The sequence below is a fragment of the Bos indicus genome, chromosome 2, assembly GCF_029378745.1.
Source record: "Bos indicus isolate NIAB-ARS_2022 breed Sahiwal x Tharparkar chromosome 2, NIAB-ARS_B.indTharparkar_mat_pri_1.0, whole genome shotgun sequence".
NCBI classification, from domain to species: domain Eukaryota; kingdom Metazoa; phylum Chordata; class Mammalia; order Artiodactyla; family Bovidae; genus Bos; species Bos indicus.
In genome coordinates, this window is record NC_091761.1 from 84,782,023 (window position 1) to 84,808,824 (window position 26,802).

The 26,802-nt window shown below is 40.1% G+C and overlaps 1 protein-coding gene across 3 annotated transcripts in view; it reads right to left on the reverse strand.

Annotated features, from left to right (window-relative positions):
* HECW2 (HECT, C2 and WW domain containing E3 ubiquitin protein ligase 2) overlaps nucleotides 1-26,802 on the reverse strand; it is a 449,303-nt gene that overhangs the window by 137,552 nt on the left and 284,949 nt on the right. For all 3 annotated transcript variants that reach the window (XM_070769675.1, XM_070769668.1, XM_070769682.1), the window contains 4 exons: nucleotides 19,220-19,314; nucleotides 13,988-14,063; nucleotides 3,722-3,891; nucleotides 978-1,120 (listed from right to left, as the gene is read on the reverse strand). In XM_070769675.1, the coding sequence (XP_070625776.1) occupies nucleotides 978-1,120; nucleotides 3,722-3,891; nucleotides 13,988-14,063; nucleotides 19,220-19,314 (484 nt within the window). The remainder of the gene's footprint in view (nucleotides 1-977; nucleotides 1,121-3,721; nucleotides 3,892-13,987; nucleotides 14,064-19,219; nucleotides 19,315-26,802) is intronic.

Below are 26,802 nucleotides of genomic sequence, written 5' to 3' on the forward strand. Positions count from 1 at the left end.
GAGATTCTGGAACAGACTGATCTGCTCAAATCCCAGCTCCACCACTGGCTTGCTAGCCTCAGATTCCTCATCTCTGAAAGAGGTATAACAACACTGTTCACCTCGCAGAGTTGTCGAGATTATAGAAGCAGATGAGTGTAATTTACTTAACTCCTGACATAGACTAGGGCCATACCATCTTTTTTTGTTTACTTTTGTTTACTATTGCTGCTACTACTACCACAGCTACTGTTTATCACTGATACTGCTGACTACCACCACTGTTATCATACATTCATAATGTTCTCCTAAAATGAAAAGGATGCCCCCTAGTGCTACCTCAGAGCAGCTGTGTAATTGAGTTTGCTGATACTTACCGTGTGAAAATATATACACCATTTATAATAAGGAATGGAGGCATGTTATGATTTCTCAACTACTTGATTCACAGCTTACAAAAAGCTAACAGAAAGGAGACAGATGTCAAGCCACATTTTAAAATTCTCTCAATGAGTAATTTCTAGTTGCCTAAATGAATGTCTTAGAGCTCTAAGTACATGTCTTAGAGCTCCACACCATCCCAGAGTCTAGGCTCTGTTTTAAATGGCCCTAAAATAAGGTGGTTTTGGTATCTTAGGCATAACAAAAATCTCTGGATAAGGTTAATCAGGATTGGGAGGTGTCAATCTGATACTGGCATCCTGTTCTAGGGAGAGGCTGTTATAGCAAGACTTCAATATACTCAAAAATCAACTGAGCACTGTGACATTTCACACTGAAATGCTAATAGTAGGTACATCTTGGGAAAGATAGATAACTCAAAAAAGATACATGAAAATAAAGTCCTTTTTGTCCTGCACATTTTAAGGCATATGCCAGCACTTTCATTTTTAAAAGAAGTATATTACCACTTCTTATCAGTGAGAAAAGCCCTAGGACTTCAAAGTATCATTTCAGTTGCTTCAGCGGAAACTACTTGCAACAGGATCCCTGATTACCCAATGGCTTGCCGCTCCAGTAGCCTCTGGACTGGAATGGTGAGCTTCCCCAGGAAACGCTTAATGATAGGCCGGCTCTTTGCAAACTTGTCTTTAATTTCAATCTCTAAGACATCAGTAAGGAGTGCAAAAAAGGAGTATTTCTGAAAACAAAACATAACACAAGTCAAAAAAGAAATACAAAATTATATATATCATTTTATTAATATACATTACTATAAGAAAAATTAGCATCTCTTAAATTCTAATGACATAGAGAGTCTACATTGCCAGAAAAATCTGCAACAATTGTCAATCTTTTATTCACTCAGAATCATGAACAGTCATAAAGATTAAAAAGCAGCAGTTAGGATCTAGATGACAAAGGAAGCACCTTCAATCATCCAACTCTTCCGGTTGAATAGTTTGAGGAGATGCTATCAAATATTAAATTATGCACAATACAATTTTAGTGCTCACCACATTTATTGTATTTTAACTCTTTAATATTTAATATCCTGTTATATGGTGGCTTAGAATTAACCAATACTCTGATTAACAGCAAACTTAATTCCTGATCCCATGGTATTTTGAAGTTGCACATCTTCGTCCTTCACTTAGTGGTTAAAATAGAAGCACCTAATGAATATTATGATTTCCCTGGTTTACAGCAAAATAAAACAATGTTCAAATAGAAGTTACTTAATTTAAAAGGCACACAGAGACATTTCTCCTGGGATAGAAAAATAAAAGTATGAGGTTAAGATAAGCTTTGTTGTTTTCAGAATGCCATTGGAAAAAACAGGATATGATATTAATAAGGATATAAAAGAAAAATAACCTGCTTTACTCATTTACAAACACTTTCATATATATTACAAAGATAAAGTGTTCCTTTTTATGATGAGCATCTCAGAAAAAGTGAATGATGGAGCCAGAAATCTAACCTGAACCATTTGTCTCTGTCCCTGGTAGTATCTAGGCAACAACAATGACGTCTGACTAGTGCCAGCCAACTTTACACTCAGGGGTCACTAAGTTTACATAGTCATAACAATTTAATTTCCCCAAAGGGCCATGAAGTTTAGCAATCTGCTTAATGGAAAAAGCACTTGCTTAGAATAAGACAGCAGAGTTTAAGCACTACTTCTGCCCCTGAAGAGCTAGTTACATGAACATTTTAAGCTTTTGTTTATTAATCACAAAAAGAGAGGTGAGAATATCATCCCTTACATACCCTTTATCATGCCTGCACTGGTAACATGGCTAAGAACTCTGTAAATATTAAATGTTAGAAAAATAAAGTTATTGCTAGTATCGTTACTATCTCTACTCTTTGCCTTCTAAGTGATCATCATGCAATCATCTAAGCTTCTAATGTGTTAAATTAAGTGGTATTCCTTTAAGAGTTATTCACTATTTGGAGACAGTATTTCAAACCAGGAATAAAAAAATTGACAATATTTAGCCACTAACATAACCATGAAAACTGCCCAAGAGAAACATCTTGCTATGCTGGCAAGCCTCAAACAGCCACAGTTTTTCTCCAGTTGGTTTTGGAACTGTTGAAACTCTCTCTCCAATGAAATACTGTTCAGCATTGTTAGAACATATTATTGTCATTAAACATTTAGGGAGTGATTTAATTAACTGTGCAACTCCCATGCCAATATACGTTTGTCTTAGCTCAGTTGGTAAAGAATCTGCCTGCAATGCAAGAGACCCCGGTTCGATTCCTGGGTCTGGAGAAGGGATAGGCTACCCACCCCAGGATTTGTGGGCTTTCCTTATGGCTCAGCTGGTAAAAGAATCCGCCTGCAATGCAGGAGACCTGGGTTTGATCCCTGGGTTGGGAAGATCCCCTGGAAAAGGGAAAGGCTACCCACTCTAGTATTCTGACCTGGAGAATTCCATGGACTGTATCGTCCATGGGGTCACAAAGAGTCAGACATGACTGAGTGACTTGCACTTTCAGTTTCAGAAACACTCATTGAAACTAGTATGTGAACTGTGTCTTGATTCCCTGAGAGAAGGTAGAACTCATGCTCTGCTCGCTAGAAGAGAATCAACGTCTCTGTTCAGTCTGTGACAAAAAAATATTTCCAATGGGAAAACCCTGGGCTTGATTTCACTAATATGGCACACTGCAATGACTGGTAGCATACTGCAGCTATGAGAAAGTCTGAAGTACCATCAACACAATCTGCCTTCCCTCAGGATGACAATTCCTCAACTGCCTCGTGTAATTAACCAAAATCTAGAAATCAAAAAAACATTTGCCAAAGCCTGTAGGGAGAGAAATTCCATTAATTTATATTGAGTATGTGCTAGAACAAAATATAAAAATTTTAAATAAAAATGGGATCAATGTTACTGACTTTTCCTTCTGCCTCAGGCTCCCATATGGCTCTGCAAGGCACTGTTACTGTCCTTACAAAATGTTGATACTTTGTCCATCATTAATATTTGCCTTGATTTTTATTTCTTTAAAAAATATTGCATTGAAATATTAATTTTGATCATTGAGTCTTTGGAACCCTATAAATAACACATCTGAGGGAAGTCCCTCATTTGCTTAACCCTAGACCCATCCCTGGTTAGAAGGGAATATCTCATTTTCTTTGTACCCTTTTCCTAACAGAATTTCCAGACGCCTCAGCCATATTGCCCACACCCACGAGCAGCTGAACAATATAGAGACCAGTGGAGAGAGATGGAGTTGGCCAACTTCTTGTCAAGCAGGAGGTCTCTGACTATCATCTTACCTCTCGATGCCAAATTGGATTAGTGGTGTTACTGATGATAGTAGACCTCCTCTCCTGCCCATGGTGGGCACAGGTGGGGAAACTGCTCTTCTTCCCTGGCTGAATGGACATCTTAAGATAAGGGTCAGGATTGAAGAACATCCCTTTCTTTAGTCCAACTGCCCTAAGGTCTTTAAAGAAAGAAAGAGAGGAGGAAGAAGGGAAGGAAAGAGAGAGGGAGAGGAAAGGGACAGAAGATAAGAGATTCATATGTTCTGATTAGAACAAGTAGATCAATGGCAATTCATTCTTAAATAATTACACAGGAAACTCTAAACAGAAACTATTCAGCAAAACAATAACAAAATTAATCACTCTATGATTGCTTAGATAAGTGAGGGCAAGTAGGTTATGACTAACTCCAGCAAGGGGTCCTCTAACAGGCTGCAGAATGAAGCCAAACTTGTATCACCACCTTCAGTTCAGTTCAGTTCAGTCGCTCAGTCGTGTCCGACTCTTTGCGACCCCATGAATTGCAGCACACCAGGCCTCCTTGTCCATCACCAACTCCAGGAATTCACTCAAACTCACGTCCATCGAGTCGGTGATGCCATCCAGCCATCTCATCCTCTGTTGTCCCCTTTTCCTCCTGCCTCCAATCCCTCCCAGCATCAGAGTCTTTTCCAATGAGTCAACTCTTCGCATGAGGTGGCCAAAGTACTGGAGCTTCAGCTTTAGCATCATTCCTTCCAAAGAACACTTGATTCTAATTTTGATTAGAATTAATACCATTTTGATTCTAATGTGTGCATCTTCACCACCTTTTTCTATGTAGCTTGGCAACCAGCACTTCACATAATGTCTTAAGAGAAATCCTTAGTAAATACTGTATTTAAAAAGAAAACCAATATGTCCTTTCATGAGATAAAAGTGAGTCTTCTACATAAATACATGAAATGTAGAGACTTAAGTTTAATTGGGGATGAAACTTCAGAGCACACATTCAGCTGTACCATATGTAAAATGCCATATATATTCTACAAATGAATGTTAGATGAAAAAGAGAGACCAGCAATATTTCTAAAATTTGATTGCTATCTGTTACATTAAATAACTGTGAGTTTATTTTTTCAGTAGTCTGTTAAGTAACTTAAATATTTGTTAAAAGTCCCATAACTCATCTTAGATTCACCACTTGTTACTTCACACAATATGAGCTGCTAAAATTTCTGGCTAACATCTGGTTAGTGAAGAGACTAACACTTTTTAAAATGGTCAAGCTACAGGATGCAAAAATGTCAGGAAATAAAGCTGGCTTCACAGGATCCCCAATGCCTTTCTGAGAATATCAGTTAGGATAAGGTTGGCTTGAGAGCTAAGTGTTCTTCAAAGCTTCTGGAGAATAGACAGTTTCTAGGTAACTTTATTGGAGAAGGAAATGGCAACCCACTCCAGTACTCTTGCCTGGAAAATCCCATGGATGGAGGAGCCTGGTGGGCTGCAGTCCATGGGGTCGCCAAGAGTCGGACACGACTGAGCGACTTCACTTTCACTTTTCACTTTCATGCATTGGAGAAGGAAATGGCAACCCACTCCAGTGTTCTTGCCTGGAGAATCCCAGGGATGGGGGAGCCTGGTGGGCTGTTGTCTATGGGGTCGCACAGAGTCGGACACGACTGAAGCGACTTAGCAGCAGCAGCAGGTAACTTTATACAGTTATGAACAGTGTAGGGAAGTTCTGACCACTGATTCAGAAAAAGAATTCTGTGGACAGGCTCTGAACCCTCAAAGACCTTGTGTGGGTGTGCTAAGTTGCTTCAGTGGCATCTGATGCTTTGCAATCCTATGGACTGTGGCCTGCTGGATTCCTATGTCCATGGGATTCTCCAGGCAAGAATTCTGGAGTGGGTTGCCATGCCCTCCTCCAGAGGATTTTCCCAGCCCAGGGATCAAACCCAAATCTCCTGCATTTCAGGTAAATTCTTCACCATTTGAGCTACCCAGGAAGCCCCCCGGGTATGTCTACTGCATTGATAGGTGGGTTCTTGACCACTGAGCCGCCTAGGAAGCCCCTCAAAGACCTCTGAATGACCTGAATCAGCTGGGGAAGAGACCCTGTAGAGTAACTTCACATTTTTTAAAGGATCACCAGGGTCATCCTACTCAAGTCCACATTCCTGAAACACAAAGTCTTTCTCAGAAGGACAGACTTGGCCTGGGGTTGCCCATAGCATCATATTCTCTAAGGAGTGCTCCCTGGAAGAAGTTCACCAATGGCCAAAAAAAAAAAACTTGCGGCCTAGATAACATGTGATGAAAACAGACCAGGACTGTTTAATGTCTCATAACTGGCAGCAGAGGGAAGCAGTCTAACACGTCAGAAAAGATTGAAAAACTCAACCAAGAGGACCTTATGTTTGGAAGATAGTAAGATCTTTGATCTAAAAGCCCACGGGAGAAGGGAAAGATTGAGCAAAGAACTAGACAGGCACTTCAGAGAAGCTGCTGTCATCTCATTAGCCTCATGGATCCCATCTCTGGCAAGTCCTACTATGGAATCATTATTAATACAGTGCTTATATTTTACTGTCAATTTAATAATGCTACATGTTTTCACTTGGTTTTATTTGGTAATTTTGAGAAAAAATACAATTTGAATATTTTCTTATCCTTATTGTTGGGCTTGCTTCAGACTCAAAGACAAAGGAATGATATTCTTTAGCTGTTAAAGGGATTTTTACTTCTCAAGAAGGGATTTCTTTGCAGTAAACAAGTACATGTACAGAAATGGCTGTCATGAAGTCTGACAGAGCTAAATTATTCATGCAAAATGCTCCTTTGAAGAAACAGCATCCACCAGAAGATTAAGCCACAGCGATGAAAGATGTCACTGTTATCCTTTTCTACAAGAGACACTATACAAGTAAGTCTTCATTAATAAACATAATAAACTACCAGTTATTTGTACTTTGATTATACAGTTCACTTTATCCATATCTTGACTTTCTCTTTTATGTTTTACATATTTTATGGCTCATAAATATGCATAACACCTCATAGATTAAAGAAGGACTCAGTCACAAAGGTATGAGAGGTTAAATATCTTTCACTTCTTACTTGGAGAAGAGCTTTAAGACTTTCATCAAAAAACAGTTTTTGCTTTATCTGTAGAGTTCAATTATTTGTGTCCCTATTTATTCACAGATAATCAAGAGCAGAATATTTGCAGAAAGATATTCTACAGAGCTTAAATGCTCTCCATAGACAGTCATCCACTGTCAATATGCTACACCAGATGAATTATTTAGAATTACCATCAGAAATTGGCTTTCATCTTCTATACTTTTTAGACATTTCTGTATATCATCTGCAAATACTTGATCACATGGTAGGAAATAAAACAGATTTTAGATAGCCAGCCTCTATGTGTACTGCGGTGGATATTGGAAAAAGTTGTATATAAAGAAAAAGCATCTGGTTATGCCCCAAAGCTTATTTCTGCTTTTCAGGAAAATGTCTTGGGATTTTTAGTTCTCATCTGGTCATTCTCGAATGGTGGGTTAATTAACATCCCCTCTGCGGTCAAAATCAATATGTGTGTGTCATGTTCACAAAAATATTGGTCACTTGAAAGCTTAGAGCAATTATTCTAAAATAAGAAAACTGTAGTATGGGTATACTAAGTTTTCTGGGCCATGGAGGTTTGGGAAGCTGTTCCTTATCTGTAAAAGAAGGATTCATTTTTGTTCCTGCAACCCACCTGCACCCCTCCCCTAGAACCCTTAAGCACAGGTAGCCAACTAAAATATATTCAAAAGAAAGATAAGGGGTTGAGGAGTTTATCACAGGCTGTGGTATACTTAGATTTTTAAAACCCTGAGGGTTCCAGTGAAAATATATCTACTGGTCAAATTTGAACTATTTATAGCCTCTGAGATTTGCCAGAGAACCAAACTAAAAAGGTAGTCATGGTAAGTAACTTCATATGGGGAGGAAAAGGAACATGCTAGATCAGAAATGGATACTACAATGGCCTTGGGCCAGAAATGAGCTAACACATGAGCTACCATCATACATGATAATCATGCATCCATGGATGCGTGTTTTCAAGATCAGCCTCCTAACTTTCACTATTAAAAATGTCAATTTTCGTGAATAACATTTTCTGCAGTGAACAAAAAGTGAATCTACTGATAATTTAAATTTCAGAAGTACTACACCAATGGGAAAAAAATGAAAACAGACATGGTGACAGACATCTATTAGAATTTATCTTACATGTGCTGCAGTACAGTTGTCTGTTTCAAAAGTCTGTTTCAAATATTGATTTCCTTAGAGTAATCAATCAGTAGTCATGTATGGATGTGAGAGTTGGACTATAAAGAAAGCTGCTGCTGCTGCTGCATGCCGAAGAATTGATGCTTTTGAACTGTGGTGTTGGAGAAAACGCTTGAGAGTCCCTTGTACTGCAAGATCAAACCAGTCCATCCTAAAGGAAATCAGTCCTGACTATTCATTGGAAGGAATGATGCTGAAACTGAAACTCCAATACTTTGGCTACCTGAAGAACTAACTCATTTGAAAAGACCCTGATGCTGAGAAAGATTGAAGGCTGGAGGAGAAGGGGATGCCAGAGGATGAGATGGTTGGATGGCATCACCAACTCGATGGACATGAGTTTGGGTAAGCTCCAGGAGCTGGTGATGGACAGGGAAGCCTGGTGTGCTGCAATCCATGGGGTCACAAAGAGTTGGACATGACTAAGCGACTGAACTGAACTGAGAGTACGCTTCAGCTTTGTTGTTGTTGCAGTTGCTAAGTTGTGTCCTACTCTTTGCAAACCCATGCACTGCAGCACGCCAGGCTCCCCTGTCCTCCACTATCTTCTGGAGTTTGCTCAAATTCATGCCCACTGAATCAGTGATGCTATATAACCATCTCATCCTCTGCCACACAATTCTCCTTTTGCATTCAGTCTTTCCAGCATCAAGGTCTTTTCAGCTGTCAGCATCAGGTGGCCAAAGCATTGGAGCTTCAGCTTCAGCAACAGTCCTTCCAATGAATACTAAATGTTGATCTCCTTTAGGATTGACTGGTTTGATTTTGCAGTCCAGAGGAAACTCAGGAGTCTTCTCTACCAACACAATTCAAAAGCATTAATTTTTTGGTGCTCAGTCCTCTTTATGGTCCAACTTTCACATGATGACAGGAAAAACCATAGCTTTAACTATACAGACTTTTGTCAGCAAATTGACATCCCTGCTTTTTAGTATGTCAGTTATAACTTTCCTTCCAAGGAGCAAGCATCTTTTAATTTAATGGCTACAGTCACAGTCTACAGTCATTTTGGTGATCAAGACAATAAAATCCATCACTGCTTCCACTTTACCCCCATCTATTTGACATGAAGTGATGGGACTAGGGATAGGATTGTCTTCACGACCCAGATAATCACGATGGTGTGATCACTCACCTACAGGCAGACACCCTGGAATGCAAAGTCAACTGGGCTTTAGGAAGCATCACTACGAATAAAGCTAGTGGAGGTGATGGAATTTCAGTTGAGTTATTTCAAATCCTAAATGATGATGCTGTTAAAGTGCTGCACTCAATATGTCAGCAAATTTGGAAAACACAGCAGCGGCCACAGGACTGGAAAAGGTCAGGTTTCATTCCAATCCCAAAGAAAGTCAATGATAAAGAATGCTCAAACTACCATACAATTGCACTTATCTCACATGCTAGCAAAGTCACGCTCAAAGTTCTTCAAGGTGGGCTTCAACAGTACATAAACGGTGAACTTCCAGATGTTCAAGATGGAATTAGAAAAGGCAGAGGAACCAGATATCAAATCGCCAACATCCACTGGATCATTGAAAAAGCAAGGAAGCTGCAGAAAAACATCTATTTCTGCTTTATTGACTATGCCAAAGCCTTTGACTGTGTGGATCACAACAAACTGTGGAAAATTCTTCAAGAGATGGGAATGCCAGACCACCTGATCTGTCTCCTGAGAAATCTGTATGCAGGTCAAGAAGCAACAGTTAGAACCAGACATGGAACAACAGACTGTTTTCAAATCGGGAAAGGAGGATGTCAAGGCTATTTATTGTCATTCTGCTTATTTAACTTATATGCAGAGTACATCCTGAGAAATGCTGGAATCAAGCATTGCCAGGAGAAATATCAATAACCTCAGATATGCAGATGACACCACCCTTCTGGCAGAAAGTGAAGAAGAACTAAAGAGCCTCTTGATGAAAGTAAAAGAGGACAGTGAAAAAGTTGACTTAAAGCTCAGCATTCAGAAAACTAAGATCATGGCACCCGGTCCCATCACTTGATGGCAAATAGATGGGGAAACAGTGGAAACAGTGGCAGACTTTATTTTTTTGGGCTCCAAAATCACTGCCAATGATGACTGCAGCCAAGAAATTAAAAGATGCTTGCTCCTTGGAAGAAAAGTTAAGGCCAATCTACACAGCATATTAGAAAGCAGAGACATTGCTTTGCCAACAAAGGTCCATCTAGTCAAAGCTATGGTTTTTCCAGTAGTCATGTATGGATGTGAGAGTTGGACTGTGAAGAAAGCTGAGAGCCGAAGAATTGATGCTTGTGAACTATGGTGTTGGAGAAGACTCTTGAGAGTCCCTTGGACTGCAAGGAGATCTAACCAGTCCATCCTAAAGGAAATCAGTCCTGAATATTCATTGGAAGGACTGATGCTGAAGCTGAAACTCCAATATTTTGGCAACTGATGTGAAGAACTTACTCATTTGAAAAGACCCTGATGCTGGGAAAGACTGAAGGCAGGAAGAGAAGGGGATGACAAAGGATGAGACAGTTGGAGATGGCATCACTGCCTCGGTGGACATGAGTTTGAGTAAACTTCAGGAGTTGGTGATGGGAGGCCTGGCATGCAGCAGTTCATGGGGCCGCAAAGAGTCGGACACAACTGAGCGACTGAAATGAACTGATGGGACTAGATGCCATGATCGTAGTTTTTTGAGTGCTGAGTTTCAACCCAGCTTTTTCCTCTCTCCTCTTTTACCCTCTTTCATCAAAAGGTTCTTCAGTTTTTCTTCACGTCCTGCCATAAGAATGGTGTTATCTGCATATTTGAGGATGTTCATATTTCTCCCAGAAATCTGAGTTCCAGCTTGTGAGTCATCCAGCTCGGTATTTTGAATTATGTACTCTGAATATAAGTTAAATAAGCAGGGTGACAATATATAGCCGTGTCATACTCCTTCCCTGATTTTGAACCAGTCCATTTTTCTATGTCCGGTTTTAACTGTTGCTTCTTTACCTGCATACAGGTTTCCTAGGAGATGGGTAAGGTGGTCTGGTATTCCCATCTTTTTAAGAATTTTCCACAGTTTCTTGTGATCCACATAGTCAAAGGCTTTAGCATAGTCAGTGAAGCAGAAATAGATGTTTTTCTAGAACTCCCTTGCTTTCTCCATGATCCAATGAATGTTGGCAAGTTGAACTCTGGTTCCTCTGTCTTTTTGAAACCCAGGTTGTACATCTGGTTCATGCATTGCTGAAGCCTAGCTTGAAGGATTTTGAGCAGAACCTTGCTAGCATGTGAAATGAGTGCAACTGTATGCTACTTCATACATTCTTTGGCATGCCCTTCTTTGGGACTGGAATGAAAACTTTTCCAGTCCTGTGGCCACTGCTGAATTTTCCAAATTTGTTCAATACTGAGTGCAGGATTTTAACAACATCATCTTTTAGGATTTGAAATAGCTCAACTGGAATTCCATCATCTCCAATAGCTTTGTTTGCAGTAATGTTTCCTAAGGCCCATTTGACTTCACACTCCAGGACGTCCAGCTTTAGGTGAGTGCCCACACTATCATGGTTATCTGGGTCATTAGGATCTTTCTTGTAGAGTTCATTTGTGTATTCTTGTAACCTCTTCTTCATCTCTTCCGCCTCTGTTAGGTGCTTGCTGTTTCTGTCCTTTATTGTGCCCATCTTTGCATGAAATGTCCCCTTGGTACTTCAATCTTCTTGAAGAGATCACTAGTCCTTTCCATTCTGCTGTTTTCCTTTATTTATTTGCATTGTTCATTTAAGAAGGCCTTCATGTCTCTCCTTGATATTCTCTGGATCTCTGCATTCAGTTGGGTGTATTTTTACCTTTCTCCCTTGCCTTTTGTTCTTCTTCTTTCCTCAGCTATTTGTAAAGTCTGCTTAGACAACCACTTTGTCTTATTGCATTTCTTTTTCTTCGAGATGGTTTTGGTCACTGCCACCCGTACAATGTCACACACATGCATCCGTGGTTTTCTGGGCACTTTATTTACTGAATCTAATCCCTTGAATCTGTTTGTCACCTCCACTGTATAATAAGGGATTTGATCTAGGTTATACCTGAGTAGCCTAGTGGTTTTCCCTACTTTCTGCAATTTAAGCCTGAATTTTGCAATAAGGAGCTTAAGATCAGAGGCATAGTCAGCTCCAGGTCTTGTTTTTGCTGACTGCATAGAGCTTCTCCAACTTCAGCTGCAAAGAACATAAATATCTCATTTTGGTATTGACCATCTGGTGATATCCATGTATAGAGTTGTCTCCTGGGTGATTGGAAAAGGGTGTTTGTTATGATCAGCATGTTTTATTGACAAAACTCTGTTAGCCTTTGCCCTGGTTCATTTTGTACTCCAAGCCCAAACTTGCCTGTTTTCCAGATATCTCATAACTTTTGCATTCCAATCCCCTATGATGAAAAGGGCATCTTTCTTGGGTGTTAGTTCTAGAAGTTCTTGTAGATCTTCATAGAACTGGTCAACTTCAACTTTTTTGGCATTAGTGGTTGGTGTACAGACTTGAATTACTGTGATGTTGAATATTTTGACTTGGAAACGAACTGAGATCATGCTGTTGTTCTTGCAGTTGCACCCAAGTACTGCATTTTGAACTCTTTTGTTGACCATAAGGGTTACTCCATTTCTTCTAAGGGATTCTTGCCCACAGTAGTAGATATAATGGTCATCTGAATTAAATTTGCCTGTTCCCATCCACTTTAGTTCACTGATTCCTAAGATGTTGATGTTCACTCTTGCCATCTCTTGCCTGACTATGCCCGATTTACCTGGATTCATGGATCTAACATTCCAGCTTCCTGTGCAATATTGTTCTTTACAGCATCAGACTTTACTTTCACTACCAGACATATCCCCAACTGAGCACCATTTCTGCTTTGTCCCCAGCCACTTCATTCTTTATTGAGCTCTTAGTACTTGCCATCCGCTCTTCTCCAGTAGCATATTGGACATCTTCCAACCTGGGGGCAGGGGGACTCATCTTCCAGTGTTGTATCTTTTTGTCTTTTCATTCAGTCCATGGAGTTCTCACGGCAAGAATACTGGAGTAAGTTGCAGTTTCCCCTTCCAGTGGACCACATTTTGTCAAAGCTCTTCACTATGACCCATACATCTTTGGTGGCCCTGCACAGCATGGCTCATAGCTTCATTTCACAAGCCCTTTTGCCACAAGGCTGTGATCCGTGAAGGGGATTCTTGGCCTTTTAAAACTGCCAATCAATTTTTTTTTTAAATCACTGGCTTTCAAACATCTTTTGACAGTGACACCTGCATGAAATCCATTATACTGAAACTCATTTTACACATATACATGCGTGTATATTTTATGTGTGAAGATTTTCAGTTTGTAGAAACTGGTGTCCTATGAAATACATTTCCCTTTGGTGTTTAAACTCTAATTTTTTCTATTCTTTTTTTAATTGCTAGTTTCAACTGAATTAATCTTATAAACCACAAATGAATTCCAACTCACAAGCTGAAAAGCAGTGCTTTAGTTGCATGATAAATATACAACAATCAGAATATTTTACTAACCAGAAAATAAACAACAAAATATTGTCTTCTCCATTTTCCAATATTTATATGTATTTCTCCATAGAAATAGGAGTATCTCTTGGGTTTTTTTTATCCCTTGTCTCTAATTTTTTCCTTTCTCTAAATGAGGTAAACACAAATTGTTTTATCAAAGCTCTACAGTGGGATTAGCACATATTGCATTACAGTTTTTCTTAAGTAACAGTCTTTTTATCACCAGAAAACTTCCTAGAAGAAATAATTTCTGAGTATATACCAATAATTTAATTTTACCTTGGTAAGAAATATGCTTGAATTTCCAGAAATATTACAAAAATACTTTGCATATCATATTTAAGAGTCTACAGAAAGAAACAACTGTTTCTAAGTTTGAATTGCACACTTTCACACTGGACATAGTGTTTAAAGATATCCTTACCTGACAAAGTAAAGCTAACAAGCTTCCGAGAATGCTGATTTCCTGAAGCCCCTCCTTCCATGCCTTCTGCCCCCATCTGCAGAGAAAAAAACACATATCTGAAGTTTCAGTGGAATATAATACCTTCCTAGGGAACCACATATGTTTGCAAATATGATTATTTTTGTATCAAACATGTATTGTAGTACATGACTTCATTTGCTACAAAACTTGGAATGGACACACAAAAGCAAATTCTCAAAAGATGAAAGAAGAGATCATACCTAAATTTAATCTTTACCCAAAATGTAACCAACATGAACTTTTAAATTCCCTGGAATAGGAATCAACCTACTTTATGTCTTTTTATTTCTTTGATAAGAATATAGTTGATATGTAGTAAATGTACTTATATTGCTATTATAGTATTAAAACATGCCCTTAAGTTAAAAATCAAACATCAAATTTCTTCCAATGAGGAAAACCTAGACTAAACTAAACAGGTGATTTATATCAAATTCATTCATGTATAGGTAGAATTATCTCCTCCTGCTAAATATTTCTGAGTGACCATGTGGATGTCCCATCGCCCTCATAGGCTATTTTATTATGCTACTGGCATATGACACATGCCATTACAATTAGCAACAATAAGAACTTGCAATCCTATTGTATTATTATCGCAGTGTAAAGCTTTTCCTAAAAGCTTCTGAGTAAGTTACATCTCACTCATTTATAGATCATGGAGCAGATTTAAGTCTTTCTCTCAATTCATATAATTAGTGCTCAACTTGTGGTTTAAAAAAAAAAGGAAAAAATTTTTAGGAAAAAAAGTTTTTGTGGTTCTTTAAAATAGAAGTCTGCAATACTGTAAGAAACAGAACTGAAGGCAGAATATATTTTGAATAGTTAAGAAATAGAAACCACATTTTATTTCTGAAGATTAAATTAAACCCTTCCATCTTATGTTTGTGGCACTCCCCACCTCCTTTAAAAATCATACATTACCAAGAAATAAAACTTTCACTAATCTAAGCAAAGTTGAGGAACTTGAAACTAAGTTCCATTCAAATAATGAAAAATAGATTTCTACTTTCTTTGTGCTTTATGTACTTAGTCACTCAGTCTTGTCCAACTCCTTGTGATCCCATAGACTGTAGTCTGCCAGGCTCCTCTGTCCATGGGATATCCCAAGCAAGAATACTGGAGTGGGTTGCCATTTCCTTCTCCAAGGGATCTTCCCTACCCAGGGATCAAACCCAGGTCTCCTGCACTGCAGGTAGATTCTTTACCATCTGAGCCACCAGGGAAGCTTCAAATATAATTAAAAACTCTCCACTCTGCTAGGTAATTCTAGCCAGTTAGTTTCACCTCTGACTTTCTTTCCCTTTTTTGGGGGGGCTGTGGTGGGTCTTCCTTGTGGCCACAGGCTTCTCCTATTGGGGAGCATAGGCTCTAGAGCTCATGGGCTCAGTAGTTGTGACTCGTGGGATCTTAGTTCCCCAACCAGGGATTGAACCTGCATCCTCTCCATTGGAAGGCAGATTCTCAAACCCTGGACCACCTGGGAAGTCCCTCATGACTACTTTCTGTACCTTAGTCAAGACTATCCTGTATGACACTTAACTACTTCCTGATTGCTTCACATGTCATTTGTAATAGACTAGAGTACCATCCAGACATCTTTCCTTCGTTTCATCCAATTGCAAATAGTCTTGAAAGAAGTAACTGAGAAACTCTACAGGGAAGGAAATGAGCTGCTATCCTAATCACATGGTCTCCTTTATCACATATCCTTTTGCAATGAATCAAGATTTTTTTTTAAAAATTGTGTCTTCTCTGTCATGTGTACTTTGACGTCATTTTCATTCATCAGAGTACAGTGATGTGTGTCGCTTGGAACAGGAAATCCTTGACTTCAGGAACAGATAAAAGCGACCATCACTCACTACCATGCATTGTTTCAATAGAATTAACAGTGTTGCTTATGAGCTTTCCTGGATTAAATCTATGAAGGGAGTTTATTTAAAATCCTCTCTCTAAACAGAGTTCAGATGTGTTTATTATTACTGATGTCACTATACCTGGTGGTCAGCTTTGGTCTTTCCTGGCTTTATTGTCATGAATGATAAAGTTGAATTCTCTGAGTATTAGCTCATATGAGCATTCACCAGAGTCCTGATAAATGACACTGTTTGCCTATGAATTATGTGAGAATTATTTCATATTAGCCTTTTACCATACAGGGAACATATTTAAAAGGAGAATTTGAGGGCATATTCCTTAGTTTCAATAACATCTTACAACATTTTGAGTAGGCTTTGAATGATGAGACTATGAATCTTTTCAGAGTCCCATTGATCTCACTTGGCATGAAAAGATATCATGTTTTCAGAGGGGGCACATCTCCCTGGGCAGTGTGGTCCACTTGAGGGAAGGCCATGATTTGTGAGATGCCTGGCACAGGAGGGACACGTGTTGCTGTTCTGTCTCAGTCGTAGTCCGTACTACCTTGTTATTCACCACTTTGTAGTCCAGCAGTGTGGGGACGGTGAAGGCAGGAAAAAGCAGACAGTGATGTTGTCTGGCCAGTTTGGTGCTGTCTTTGCTCTATTTGACTTGACTAGATGGACCTTTGTTGGCAAAGGAATGTCTCTGCTTTTCAATATGCTATCTAGGTTGGTCTATTTAACCTGGGAATGATGAGTCAGATGGGTATAACACAATATAATAAACCACAGATGCTTGCTGAGAGCCAATCAACCCCCCAGTTTTAGCACCACCAAGAATTAAAATGTGGTTTCTACTGCCCAACTATTCTTTGCATCTAATTGTGGAATAATCATACTGAAAGGGGTTTGTGAATATCAATGTTGTCAGTCAATCACAATACCTACACACAGGTCATATACCTAGGTGACCATCATGCTGTCCTAGAAACCCAGTGCTCAGCCCACAATGAAATGCCCATTGGCACAGCCTCTCAATAATGGATACAGACCCAACATCTCAAGCGGGTCAGAAATCTATTGACCATCAATTCCATTAGTCAGTCTTTGAACCAAAATGTTCTATTATGATTGTGAGTGTTGTATCTGTGAAGCTTTTAAGCTGGTCTAAAATCTGTCTGAACCAAATTAATTATCTCCAACTGTCCACAGGCTTTGACAGAATAATCTCAATGCAAAATCAATGAAATGAGATCAATGCTCACCAGGCTGTAAGCTCCCCCTGCCATCAGTGATATCTGATCATGGAAATTGCTCAAGTCTAAGAAAATCTGAATCCAGAAAGTCATGTTTGGAAGCTATTATTTAATTTCACACACAGTTAAGCTTTCAAAAGTTTTATTATAAACAGCCCCACTTTTCCAGTTGTGTATTTTTTTAGAATATTAATTATAGCATGTGCCAGTGCTTATTACTATGTGACATGACTACAGATTTTCTAGTCAACAATTGTTATTCTCTCTGTGAACCTTCAAAGTCTTATCTAGTAAATGTGGGTTATTTTTAATGTTCTATACTTTGTTCACTTCAATAGAAACTCAAATATAATTCAAATGTGAGCAGAGTACTTAGATACTGAAATTTTTACACATATTGTTCCCTCTATCTCAAATGTTCTTCCCTCCCCCTCTTCACCTAAGTAACTTCTATTCATCCTTCAGATTGTCCTGTAAACATGCCTTCTTCAGGGAAGCCTTCCAAGATCTTCCTGATCAGGATGAATCTTGCTAGTATATGCTCTCATAGCCTCATTTTACTGTCACTTGTAGTAATTATCACTCAAATAAATACAATTTAACTGATGTGTGTCTCGAGCCCTACCAAACAAGAGAGCTGTGTTTTTGCTTATCGTTTCATTCCTAATGGTGAGTATAAGCCTGATACTTGGAGCCACCCAGTGAATGCCTGTTTGAATGAATTAATGAAAGGGAAAGATTGCTTGATATGGCTTTGGTGGGTCAGACAATTTCAAAATGCCATCTGCAGAAATTACCTTCTGAATTTGAGGGAGTGAACCTGTCCACTTACCTATTTCCAAAAACACATACATCTGTAAATGTGTACACACACGTATATAATATTATGAAGATTTTACACTATGGGAATTGATATTTTTCTTCTGAATTTTCATGAACTGATTTTTATTAATGACTTATAAGAACTGCAATGATTTTCATATCTTGGACTCTAAGAATCTCCCCAAACTATCTAAGTCCACGTGTGCTCAGTCGCTTCAGTCATGTCCAATTCTTTGTGACCCTATGGACTGTATGTAGCCCGCCAAGCTCCTCTGTCCGTGGGATTCTCTAGGCAAGAATAATGGAATGGGTCGTCATTTCCTCCCCCAGGTGATCTTCCCGACCCAGGGATCAAATCCATGTCTCTTATGTCTCCTATAATGCCAGGCGGGTTCCTTACCACTAGTGCCACCTGGGACAGCTATCTCAATCCAACCATCCATGTACAATGGAATGCATTTTGTGAAACTGTTAGATTCTAAAGTTAGTTGGTGAAGTGAAAAATCACAAAATTGTGAAAAGTAATTCTTAAGAAAGTACCATATTGGAAATGGATATACTCTCCTTCATAAGTCCAACACAATCAGTTTCCTCCAAAGCTAAACTAGATATCTGCTTCCTTAATTGAGGACTGGTAAAGAGGTTGGCTTCTGTTGAGTAGCCATACTGAAAATACGTGTGGTACCTGTAGGCACTAGAGCTCAACTCAGCATCAAGAGGGACTTGGCACTAAGACCTTCCAAAGGAATAGCACATTCACAATCCCCATCTCACACTCTCTTTGTGGTGAAGCTTGCTAAGCTGACTGGCAGGTAGACTCACTCACTATTTAAATTGCTTTTTTTTCCCCTCTCTTTTACCCACTGAGTTCATGGAAACTAAATTCACATAAGATGCAATGCCACCATTTCCTACCAACCAGCCATCCCAACAAAGTTTAAAAAACTTTCCATGATGGCCACTCACTAATTTCCTTCATGAGAAGGTTCCCTAGAGAGTTGACTATATACAGAATTATTAATCAAGCCATATTTTCCCACTGATTTGTATTATGGAGTTAGTTAAGCCATCCTGTAAGTTATTTCCTTTCCCAAAACGGCGCCCACGCTGTTATGTGTTTCCTTTTTCATTGTTTCCCATAACCTTGCCAGAGCTGCAGAGGCAAAAATAGAAACCGAGGCCTCTGGAACTGTGGCTTGAGGAAGTGGGCATGGAGGGGCACTCACCATCACAGCTGGGTTCTTCACCGTGATGCAAGGGGTCGTGGCTCGCAGGGCTCCACTGATGCCGTGGTAGTATTTGAAACAGATTTTTATCTCGGCTGCAAGTTGATTGGAGAAGAACAATAATTTAAATGCAGAAACAAGTCCTTTGGGCCTCACCTGAGGAAATTCAACAGGCTGCTTCTAGGCAAATCACACTCGGGACTCTGAATGACCCCTCCTTTTCCAGTCAGAGGCAATAGATTATACCAAGTCTTGTTTGATTTTATAGGCTTCTCTGAAAATTTCTAAGAACAGCCCAAACATATTAGAAAAACAGTGCATAAAAACAATATCCCAAATACAGTGTAGAGATAAGAACAGAGGAGCTCCTGATGGACAAAATGTAGGTTGGATCTCTGCACCCATTATTATTTACCCCTCACATCAGGAGGCAGAAATTCCTGTCCCCATAGTACAGATCAGGTAACTCAAACTAGGGCTCTGCAACAGCCTAGAGGTGTGGGATGAGGGGAAGGTGGTAGGGAGGTTCAGGAGGGAGGGGGCATGGGTATACCTATGGCTTACTCTTGTTGATGTTTGGCAGAAATCAACATAATACTGCAAAGCAATTATCATTCAATTAAAAATAACATAATTTTTTAAAACAGTGTTGAGGTTTGCTAATGGTCAAAGAGAAAATGACAGAGTCAGGATTCAAACCCTATCTGTTCCATTCCAAAGCCTTCACTCCTATCCTCTACAATAAAGACAGACAGCAGCTGTTATTGGAAACAGAAAGAAGCAGACTAAGAAGTATGAAGGAAACCTGTAGGTGACTCTGCAGTGAGAAAACCCAGAAACCTATATTATTTCAATTTTCTGGGACTTCCCTGGTGGTCCAGTAATTAAGATTGCGTACTCCCAATGCAGGGGGACTGGGTTCTATCCCTGGTCAGGGAACAAGATCCCACATGCCACAACTAAGACCTGGCACATTTTAGTTCAGCCGCTCAGTCATGTCCGACTCTTTGCGCCACCATGGACTGCAGCACGCCAGGCTCCCCTATCCATCACCAACTCTCAGAGCTTACTCAAAATCACATCCATTGAGTCAGTGATGCCATCCAACCATCTCTCTGTCATCTCCTTCTCCTCCTGCCTTCAATCTTTCCCAGCATCAGGGTCTTTTCCAATGAGTCAGTTCTTCGCATCAGGTGGCCAAAGTATTCGAGTTTCAGCTTCAGCATCAGTCCTTCCAATGAATATTCACGACTGATTTTCTTTAGGATGGACTGGTTAGATCTCCTTGTAGTCCAAGGGACTCTCAAGAGTCTTCTCCAACATCACAGTTAAAAAGCATCAATTCTTTGGCACTCAGCTTTCTTTATGGTCCAACTTTCACATCCATATATGACTACTGGAAAAACCTTAGCTTTCACTAGATGAATCTTTGTTGGCAAAGTAATGTCTCTGCTTTTTAATATGCTGTCTAGGTTGGTCATGGCTTTTCTTCCAAGGAGCAAGCATCTTTTAATTTCATGTCTGCAGTCACAATCTACAGTGAGTTTGGAGCCCCCTATAATGAGGCCTCTGACTGTTTCCATTGTTTCACAATCTATTTGCCATGAAGTGATGGGACCAGATGCCATGATCTTCGTTTTCTTAATGTTGAGCTTTAAGCCAACTTTTTCACTCTCCTCTTTCACTTTCATCAAGAGGCTTTTTAGTTCCTTTTCACTTTCTGCCTTAAGGGTGGTGTCATCTGCATATCTGAAGTTACTGATACTTCTCCCAGCAATCTTGATTCCAGCTTGTGCTTCATCCAGCCCGGCATTTCTCATGATGTACTCTGCATATAATTAACTAAGCAGAGTAACAATATACAGCCTTGATGCACTCCTTTCACAATTTGGAATCAGTCGTTGTCCCATGTCTGGTTCTAATTGTTGCTTTGTAACCTGCATACAGATTTCTCAGGAGGAAGGTCTTGTATTCCCATTTCTTGAAGAATTTTCCACAGTTTGCTGTGATCCACACAGTCAACGGCTTGGCATAGTCAGTGAGGCAGAAGTAGATGTTTTTCTGGAACTCTCTTGCTTTTTCTATGATCCAACAGATGTTGGCAATTTGATATCTGGTTCCTCTGCCTTTTCTAAAACCAGGTTGAACATCTGGAAGTTCTTGGTTCATGTATTGCTGAAGCCTTGCTTGGTGAATTTTGAGCATTATTTTGCTAGTGTGTGAGATGAGTGCAATTGTTTGGTAGTTTGAACATTCTTTGGCATTGCGTTTCTTTGGGATTGGAATGAAAACTGATCTTTTCCAGTCCTGTGGCCACTGCTGAGTTTTCCAAATTTGCTGGCATATTGAGTGCAGCATCATCATCTTTTACGATTTGAAATAGCTCAACTGAAATTTCACCACTTCCACCAGCCAACCAAAAAAAAAATCTTTTCCCCAAGTGAGTTCAATGAAGTCACTAGACAAGGATCAGACTGAGGAACCACCAGTAAATATGCATCTATATCTCCACAGGTATGTATGTTTATGTGTATATATATTAGATATAACTACAGATATATACACATATATGTGCATGTATATATAGGTATTCATATATTATATAATTTGAACTTGATAACAAGACTACAAATGCCAATTGTTGTTTTTGGAAACAAAGTACAATTACCATGAAGCCAATGTATGTCAAAGAGTAGAACCGAGTGAAATTTTCTGCATACAGAGAGTGTGAGACACTGAAGTTTAACTGTGAGATGTCTTTTTCCCAAGGTTTCATTTAATAGAGGCAACAGTGCTGAAGGGCAGAGCCCAGAGGAGAGTCCTAGCCTATGAGAGTGGGATTCCTCTCTCAGCTGAGTCCCCTGGATTATTTAAAGGGGCCACTCAATGTGATTTCCCAAGGAAGTTAATATTGCACTGACTTTACTAACTGCAACAAATGTCCTCATACAGAGTATTTGGTTTGCTTATTTTGAGAAAAAGATACAACAATTAAAGAAAAATCCTATTTTAGGTCTATACAGGAATATTATATATAAAAATCTAATACTATTCTTTCCCATCAGTTAAAAAACACTAAATCTCAAAAAAAAAAAAAAAAAGGTATATTATGGGGTAAAATATAGAATCTTTCATGTACATTAATCACAATGCAGTAATTGAGAATGCAGCTGGCATTATCACGCGAAAGCTTTCAGCCGTGCCCAGCACTCTGTGCGAAGGAATCGGAGAGAGGAGTCTGGTCTAGCAGGTGTTTCATGGTGCAGCTGCTAAGGTGACAAAGTCCAGAAGACAAGCAATGAAAAGGCGGAGTACCAGGGTACAAGGGTGGAGATTGTGGAGAAGATTCGTGAGGGCATGGTGGAGTCAGAAAGGCCTCACAGAACAAACAAAATCAAACCTTCAGCTGAGAGAAACAAGGGGAGAGAGAGAGAGGAGTGAGGAGCAGCAAGCGCAGGGGACCAGGGATGAGCATGCTGGCTGGAGGGCCAGCAAGATGACCTTGGCAGGAATTCCCTGGGAACCCTTAATGACTTGACTGAGCACTAACACTGGGTTTTGATGATCTCAGAAACAGTAATAATTGTGTTCAGTTCAATTCAGTCACTCAGTCGTGTCCAAATCTTTGCAACCCCATGTACTGCAGCACGCCAGGCTTCCCTTACATCGCCAACTCCCGGAGCTTGCTCAAACTCACAACCATAGAGTCAGTGATGCCATCCAACTATCTCATTCTCTGTTGTCCCCTTCTCCTCCTGCTCTCAATCTTTCCAAGCATCAGGGTCTTTTCTAAGAAGTCAGCTGTTCACATCAGGTGGCCAAAATATAGGAGCTTCAGTTTCAGCATCAGTCCTTGCAATGAATATTCAGGACTGATTTCCTTTAGGATGGACTGGTTGGATCTCCTTGCAGTCCAAGGGACTCTCAAGAGTCTTCTCCAACACCACAGTTCAGCAAATCACTCTCCCACTTATTTTCTCCAAAAATGATAGCATGTATTCTGCAAGAACAAAGCTAAGTCATACACACAAAGCCTGTCAAAGTGAAACAAGCTCTGCAAAAGGTGAGAATTCTGTGGACATGAGCTCATTAGTATCATGTTCTACTCATGTGAATCTGCCTGCAGCAGTGCCTCACAGATCCAATCAATAGCCAGTGAGTGAGCAGTTTGTTTTTCAATAAAGAGAAGTGCATTTTTACAAGATTATCTTCCCCCTGCTTCTCAAGTTAGGACACCACCTCCTCTTTTGTAAAGTTTTAACAGTCAGCTAGGTAACAGAGCTCCAGAAAAACATCTATTTCTGCTTTATTGACTATGCCAAAGCCTTTGACTGTGTGGATCACAACAAACTGTGGAAAATTCTTCAAGAGATGGGAATACCAGACCTTCCTCCTGAGAAATCTGTATGCAGGTCAAGAAGCAACAGTTAGAACCAGACATGGAACAAGAGACTAGTTCCAAATCGGGAAAGGAGGATGTCAAGGCTGTATATTGTCACCCTGGTCATTTAACTTATATGCAGAGTACATCATGAGAAATGCTGTGCTGGAAGAAGCACAAGCTGGAATCAAGATTGCCGGGAGAAATATCAATAACCTCAGATATGCAGATAACACCACCCTTATGGCAGAAAGCGAAGAAGAACTAAAGAGCCTCTTGATGAAAGTGAAAGAGGACAGTGAAAATGTTGGCTTAAAACTCAATATTCAGAAAATGAAGATCATGGCATCTGGTCCCATCACTTCATAGCAAATAGATGGGGAAACAATGGAAACAGGACAGATCTCATTTGGGCAGGCTCCAAAATCACAGCAGATGGTGACTGCAGACATGAAATTAAAAGATGCTTGCTCCTTGGAAGAAAAGCTATGACCAACCTAGACAGCATATTAAAAAGCAGAGACATTACTTTGCCAACAAAGATCCATCTAGTCAAGGCTATGGCTTTTCCAGTAGTCATGTATGAATGTGAGAGTTGGACCATAAAGAAAGCTAAGCGCTGAAGAATTGATGCTTTTGAACTGTGGTGCTGGAGAAGACTCTTGAGAGTCCCTTGGACTGCAAGGAGATCCAACCAGTCCATCCTAAAGGAAATCAGTCCTGAATACTCATTGGAAGGATTGATGCTGAAGCTGCAACTCCAATACTTTGGCCACCTGATGTGAAGAACTGACTCATTGGAAAAGACCCTGATGCTGGGAAAGATTGAAGGTGGCAAGAGAAGGGAACGACAGAGGATGAGATGGTTGGATGGCATCACTGACTCAATGGACATGAGTTTGAGTAGGCTCTGGGAGTTGGTGATAGACAGGGAGGTCTGGTGTGCTGCAGTCCATGGGGCTGCAAAGAGTCAGACACGACTGAGTAATCGAATTGAACTGAGGTAAGAGACTAGGAAACTAACAGACAAAAAAAGTAGCTGCTTATTTTTATCTGATAACCAGACCAGCTTTGCCAGCTGACTCGTTTTAAGTGCTATTTTATTCCTTGGTAAAACAACAATCTCCAACCCCCGAGATAAATTATAATCCCTGAAAGTATAAGATAAACTCATTCTGAACTGTGCACTGCAGATTTTGTGGAGATGGTCACCAAAAACCACAGAACTGATAGCTTTATAATGCTTTAAGATTCGGTGTAAAGACATGGGGATTTACACAGATCACTTGTTACAAAACCAAATGCATAAGCTAATTGCCAGGGAGAAAAACCCAGTACCAGACAGAACTAGCTGTTTTCATCTGGACTGAAACTAGCCACCTCCTTCAGCAGGACAGCAGTGAAGCCTTCTGCCTCTAAAATACAGGAACATTTCATGCTGAGTGGGAGGTTTCACCTTCACATATTATGTAGTGTTTGAGGAGGTCATTCAAGATTACAAAAAATGATGCAACCAAACAACATCCCCTCTTGAGGAAGTGAGAGCAGCATTTTGATAAATGTCTCTGAACATTTTAGCTATGAGAAGAAGTATCTGGGGAGAACACTCAAGAGGGTGGATGAGAGAAGCTGGTGTTCATGTTTCTATTTTAGCTACTATTTTAACCTCCAACTGCAAGAGGAAACAGAAAGCTATTCCTGAGAAACAGATGCAAGAACAGGTGAAAGCAAATCCAGGCATGATGACAGAGCATCAGATAAGACAGGAGCCACTGGTCACAGGGCCAGCCCAGCTCACAGGCAGTAAAGCTGGAGGATATGAACTAAGGAGCATTCTACCTGAGAAGGGTTTCTCCACAGCTTGATGTGACAGCTACATCACCCCTGCATGCTAAGTTACCTCAGTCGTGTGACTCTGTGCAACCCCATGGACTGTAGCCTGCCAGGCTCCTCTTACATGGGATTCTCCAGGCAAGAATACTGGAGTGGGTTACCATGTCTTCCTCTAGGGGATCTTCCTGACCTGAGGATCAAACCCTCATCTCTTGTGTCTCCTGCACTGCATGTGGATTCTTTACCACTAGTGCCACCATTTGGGAAACCCAACATCACCCCTAATTGCCTCAAACTCTGGAGAGGGAAATATATACATATCTTTCTACACATATTTTATGTGGTTCCTTTGGATTATAAAAGGCAAAAATATTTTCTTCCAAAAAAATCACGTCATTAAACATGTTGCCTCAGAGACAGTAAGCCAGGAGAAGAGTGAGGCCTCCCACTTTAACCTAAAAGGAACTACAGTCAGGTGGACCAGATCTCACCTCAGAGGAAACTGGCATCTTCCTCTCTCTCAGGTCCCCTCTGAACAGCTGAAGCCAGTCATGGATCACGGAAACATTTTTTGGCCCCTTTTAAAAATCTTCTGGACATGTTTATTTATAAAGTTATGAAAATAAGGTTTAGCAGCCTCTAAGCAGAGAAGGCAATGGCACCCTACTCCAGTACTCTTGCCTGGAAAATCCCATGGATGGAGGAGCCTGGTGGGCTGCAGTCCACGGGTAGCGCTAAGCTAAGTGACTGAGCGACTTCACTTTCACTTTTCACTTTCATGCATTGGAGGAGGAAATGGCAACCCACTCCAGTGTTCTTGCCTGGACAGTGGAGCCTGGTGGGCTGCCGTCTATGGGGTCGCACAGAGTTGGACATGACTGAAGTGACTTAGCAGCAGCAGCAGCAGCAAGTGCTGATAAGACAAAGAAGCCCTCTTATTATCAAAATTTTAACTTACCAGCTTCCATAAATACAAATGAAGATGTCCCCCAGAGCAAGGACATCTCAACTCCATGTCCACCACAGACGGAAGGGTGATCACTGTCCAAAGACGATACTATGTACTTGTTGGGAGTGGCTGGGAAAGCGGAAAGAACTTAAACCTGTTCCCCAGTAAAGGAGTTTCTGTAATCGTGCCATGATGACATTGCATTTTAAAGCAATCATTCTACCACTTGTTTAAAGAAAGAATATACTTCTGAGTTTATATATAAATAAAGTATTTTTATAAAGATCAGATAAAACTGGTAAAAGTGGTTGTCTTTGGAAAGGGGAAATTGGTGACTGGGGCATGAAGTTGGGAGAGATTACTTTCATTTTTTGTGTCTTTTTAACATTATATTCTTTTCATCTGTTATCTGTTCAAAAC